General features: G+C 32.6%; 1 protein-coding gene across 2 annotated transcripts; it reads right to left on the bottom strand.

Annotated features, from left to right (window-relative positions):
* Nucleotides 1–2,075: 2,075 nt before the first annotated feature.
* LOC107813039 (F-box/LRR-repeat protein 25-like) lies at nt 2,076–5,201 on the bottom strand. Of its 2 annotated transcripts, XM_016638246.2 has the most exons (4): nt 3,905–5,201; nt 3,454–3,621; nt 2,521–2,673; nt 2,076–2,369 (listed from the first exon to the last, which is right to left on the bottom strand). In XM_016638246.2, the coding sequence occupies exons 1-4, from the start codon at nt 4,814–4,816 to the stop codon at nt 2,325–2,327; spliced, it is 1,278 nt and encodes a 425-aa protein (XP_016493732.1). In that variant the 5' UTR covers nt 4,817–5,201; the 3' UTR covers nt 2,076–2,324. The 2 variants fall into 2 exon arrangements, with proteins under 2 accessions (XP_016493732.1, XP_075101223.1); XM_075245122.1 differs by lacking the exon at nt 3,454–3,621 and having other exon boundaries at nt 3,905–5,173.

Below are 5,201 nucleotides of genomic sequence, written 5' to 3'. Positions count from 1 at the left end.
AAAAGTGAAGAACGCATAAGAATTCTAGGAGTACATAGGATTAAATATAATATAATTTAAATAACGCGGGAAGATATACAAATGATGCAATGTCATTATATATGTGATGTGTTATCCACATCAATGCAATTAAAAACACATGAAGTCATATGTGTTTAAAATATGTGTTTTGATCGACCAAAAGTATATGTTAGAAAACTCGTGGAATAACAAAGGAAAACTGACACTGTATAGCATTTTAAAAATAATAGTCGAAAAATTGTATATTTTTTGTATATATATATATTATGTATGTTATATACAAAAATTATACAAATTTTATACACTTTTCGGTTACCAAATATAAATAGTTTCTGGCAGTAGAAGCCCTTACACATACAAATATTAATTTATTAAGCCTTGAATCTATGACAAAGACCCATATTAAGTGTTAGAACATGTTACTTTTGAATAATTAGAAAGCTTTACTTGGCCTTTTGCTTCTTGGAATGCCACATAAGTAAGAATATGACAAATAGCACTTTGGGGGGGGGGGGGGGTTTGGGGGAAAGTACTTGAGGATGAGAGTACCAACTCATTATTTTAAAGTTACTTCTACCTGTTGTGTCAGCTTAAAAGAATTCATTTGTATAATTGATACAATTTTTTGAAATTTTCAAAATAATCAAGTTTAATAGGAGTAACATTTTTAGCATTTTAACAAAAAATCCTATAAAAGTTTTTAAAAAATTGATCCCTCTAAATTAAGGATCCCTTTTTATTCTTTTTCACTTTTCTCTTTCCTCCATAACTTTATCCCCTTTCAAAACCATAGCCACCATTAACAATTCTATCATCTTCTCTACCATTATACTTCTATCATCATCATCATCATCACTATTGACCAAAATTGATAAAAACGAGCATGAATACATAGAATATCAGCAAAAATAGTATTCCCAAATCGAAGAAAGATTAATCTGAAAAAGAAAGAAGAATAAATAGATTCCTTGGGGGGGGGGGGGGGATTATAATTCAATTCTATAGATTCTATAATGTTTTTTCTTTTTTTCTTTTTATGGTATACATTTGGTGTAATATACATAACTATACATTATACAAATTATATGTTATTTATTTTGTTTGAATAATAATGTTTATACTACTTTATCACCATATATATCCTTAATATCTTTTTATTATACCATATAGTATAGTATAATACATGTATATAAATAAACTATACCATGCATAATTCATAAAGCTTATAACTTTAAATACATACGGTATATTTGACATATACCATTAATATATGGTATGAGGTTTATCACATATACCATATATTAAATAAAAATATGAGCATCACCAGCCAAATATGTAACATGTTAAAATAATATGTGTAATATTCAAACTTGAATTCTAAATATAAAAAAAGAAAAGAATTTTGCCAAAGAGTGCAAAAATCACCAGACATCCCTACACCCCAGATTGAGTTGTTTGCTCATTTTCACATAGTATTTTCAGAGACAGGAGAACTCCTTCTTTACTTACAAGAATGCTACTTAGGGAGAAGAATCTCTTGACTCAAGTGCATGTTAAAGCATCCGCCCATTCCTCAGTGAAAGGAAATGCTACTCGCGGATCAAAAAGTGGGATACAAACAAAAATTTTGATATCAATTTTCCAAATTTAATACTAATAAGGTGTGGGATGACATATAATCATGTAAAAAGAGTAATATCGGATACTTCCTGTTTATAGAAAACAAAACAAATTATGGACATCTAAAAAAGGAAAATAAGGAACCAACAATATAGAATAGAAGAAGCAAAACTTGACTATAGGTCCTTCATTTTCTCCCTCTCCTTTGCCCCAGAACATTCATATACCATGAGATAGTTGAGGTACAGAATATGTGGTTTTGCTTCATCTCATACAAATCTTTTATTCTAACAGGAACTTATATATTGGTATGAACAGATTGTAAACTAACTCCAATAAACTGACAGCAAGAAAACATATACTGCGCTATGCGCTAGCATGTTTTAAGGAAGACGTAGAGAAGAACCTAATATGCAGCACACCTTCTTCATTATGGTTTAATTCACAATATTTGCTTTACAAAAAACCTGATTGAAGTAACAGACATTACAGTTATCTAAGCCATGTATTTTTTGATAACCGAACTGAACCATACATGTAAACACATGAAACCAAAAGGTTGTATTTCAAGAATGTGTTATTCTTTCAGAAAATGAATAAGATTGAGCATGAGGACATTACATGTGTCTTTCGCGACAAAATTAGACAGTGGACCTACATTTCTTGAATCTTGGTATATCAAGCTACTCTTCCCCATGACTTCTTACTCCAACACATTCAAACGATTCCTGAAATCAAATTAATACCTATTTTTAAAATGATAACAAAGAAAAAGCATGTCCTTTTCAAACTTATAATCTTGAGTAGTTATTTTTTTCCTTGTTCCAGTATCTGCTTCTTAAAAGAGCAAAGAATGAAGAGGTATGTAAGTATTACCACCTTAGTAAATTCAACTGTCAAAGATTCTGCACGAGGAGCAATTTCCAGTAAGTAGGACATAAGATGTATAGGTACATCAATGATGTTGCTATCCTTCTTCACTTTTCTTCCATCTGAATGTGATGATTCGCCACGGGTGGATAGTTTGTTATCCTACAATTTGAAATCAAAATAGGTCAGTTGGAGATCAGTATAACGTCTAAATAATTAATTTATATGCAATCTAAGTAGTGCAACAATAAATTAGAAAGGAAAACCAAATTCAAAAGCCAAGTTGCTATATCAACAAGCTGCTCAAATTACAAGAATCTAATAAGTCGACAAACAGTATTTAATAGAGCAGAGAAGGATAATATAAGCTAATTACCATCTTAGGAAAACCAAATTCTAGCCAAGTTGCTATATCAATAAGCTGCTCAAATTAAAAGAATCTAAAAAAGTCGATACATAATATTTAATAGAGAGGAGAAGGAGAATGCGAGCTAATTGCCATCTTAGGAAAATCAAATCCAAGCCAAGTTGCTATATCTATCAGCAGCTCAGCTACGAGAATATAAGAAAGTCGATAAACAGTACTCCTATTTAGTAGAATCAGAATGGAGAAGGATTCTACTAAATAGGAGTAGAATCTCTATCACGTAATGAAGTTGAGATACAAAATTACAGAAGTCACTCGAAGTTCATACACAAGTAAAGAACCCCTAATCCAATGGAAACCACCCTCAAATAAGATGCCACAAGCTTTTTTCCAATGAAAAACTGCTCATGAAGATATTTCTGCATATTAAGGTCACTCTAAGTCCCTCATTTTGAACTTCAGGAAAGGGCTTCTACTAGAAATTTGAGATATCAAACTCAAAAGATCAAAAGAGAAAAGTAAAATATGAAAAAGAGATTGAAATAATAACACGAGTTTCTATCATGGTTTAGTACCTCGGACGCGTTGAACACCAAGTATCCGTCAGCGGTGCGCTTCAGTATGTCAGCAACAGCATTAATGGGCATAGTTACTGATGAAGATCTATCCTCAGTTATGAACTTTATATGCCTCAAATTGCCAAAAGTAACATATTCACGTATTCCAGAAATAGCAGAGAGAGCCTAGGCATACACATAATCACTTCAATCAGTGAGCAAATTCTTCAACTAGCCCACCCAACTCCCAATATCCCTCCCCCTTCCATAGACAAACAAAGACGGATAACACACAGCGTTCTCTTTTCCGATAAAAATGCAAGGTGATGAATGACTTCACTAGCACCTTTATAAACATTTGTTTGGTCAAAATACAGAAAGATTATTGTCTTGTTAAATGAGATTAGAACCCCTTCTCCCGACACACACTAAACAAGAAAAAGAAGAAAAGGGAAGGTCTTATTGTTACCTCAATGGTGTCAATGGACAAAGATAGAAACCTCGCGCTACAGAATTGTCCAAGCATGGTCATAAAGCATTCACCAGTCCATCTCTTTCGATCTTCAGCAGAGTTCCATTTAGGATACCGCAAGTCAATACAAACTCTATCTAAACAACCCAAATCCTCCTTAAAACACACCTTAGCAACATGCCCTTTAAACACAAAAGACGAAAGCTTTGGAGCAATCACATTAATCCTATGTATTTCATAACAACTCAAAGGACTCCTCCAATATAATATCTCCAAATTCTTTAACTCCAAGCATTTCATTTCCAATTCCTTAAGTTTACCTTTACCCCTAATTGCACATTTGCACAAAATCACACTCTCAAGCTTAGGACATCCAGAAAAGATTTTCCCATCATCAAAGTTGTCATCACTAAACACAAAATTCTTCAACTTGAGATACTTCAAGTTGGCAAAGGTCCAACTTTTTGGCAATGCAATACTATTACGAATCGCACAGTTGAGTTCCAAGACTTCAAGAAATTGAGAAGAGAGCAAGCAAGTTGGTATAAACACGGGGTTATTAGTAGTAAATGCAGAGATAATGAGATTTTTAACTCTATGATCAGCAGCATAAGTCATACATTCTTTACTGAAAGATGAGTAAACCATATCGTACACAGAAAGCCTAAGCTTAACAAGTTGAGAATTACAACGACGAGCAAGAACATGTCTAACAAAGAAGATGAATTTCATTTGTGAATTAGGAAAGCCGGAATAAGAAGCAACATTCTTGAAATCAAGAACAGGGAGTGAAGTCCAAACCAATTTCCATCTTTTCGACAATACTGATGTCCTTACAGCAGTTTTAGTGTCAAGAAAACAAAGTATAGCGATCATAATACCATCTGGTAAGCCACTGATACGATCCATTTCAACCAATTTCTTGATCTTCCTTTGCTCGTCTTTGTGATTAATACCCACTTCACAATTTTATGGATAAACACAAATGCATCTGTTATAAGAAAAAAATTGAACTGAATGGGTACAGTGAATTCAGAAATATTTTCCTTTTATGGGTGAAACGGAAATAATTTTGATAGGAATTGGGGATTGAAATTTCAAGAAATTGCAGAGAGATTTTGTGGAAGTTACATGCAGTAATAATAGTATGAGTATGATTAAAAGGCTTACAGAAGTCGATCAACAACGGACTCTGAGTTGGTTAAAGGAAAATGAAGTTGATCTTCCTTTTTTTTTTTTACCATACGATATAAGTCAAGCAGTAAATAGTAGATATTTGAGATTTTTAGTCAAT

The sequence above is a fragment of the Nicotiana tabacum genome, chromosome 22 (assembly GCF_000715075.1).
Source record: "Nicotiana tabacum cultivar K326 chromosome 22, ASM71507v2, whole genome shotgun sequence".
Taxonomy (NCBI): Eukaryota; Viridiplantae; Streptophyta; class Magnoliopsida; order Solanales; family Solanaceae; genus Nicotiana; species Nicotiana tabacum.
The sequence above is the reverse complement of the archived record's forward strand: the minus strand, read 5'-3'. Positions and strand labels throughout refer to the sequence as shown.

Bases quoted from the DNA above. Each gene is read 5' to 3' on its own strand.
- LOC107813039 (XM_016638246.2), bottom strand. From the start codon at position 4,816: ATGGATCGTATCAGTGGCTTACCAGATGGTATTATGATCGCTATACTT. The intron at 3,622-3,904 runs GTAACAATAAGA...GTGTATGCCTAG, and splicing joins TGTCCATTGACACCATTGAG to GCTCTCTCTGCTATTTCTGG. The intron at 2,674-3,453 runs GTACTAAACCAT...TTCAAATTGTAG, and splicing joins TGGTGTTCAACGCGTCCGAG to GATAACAAACTATCCACCCG.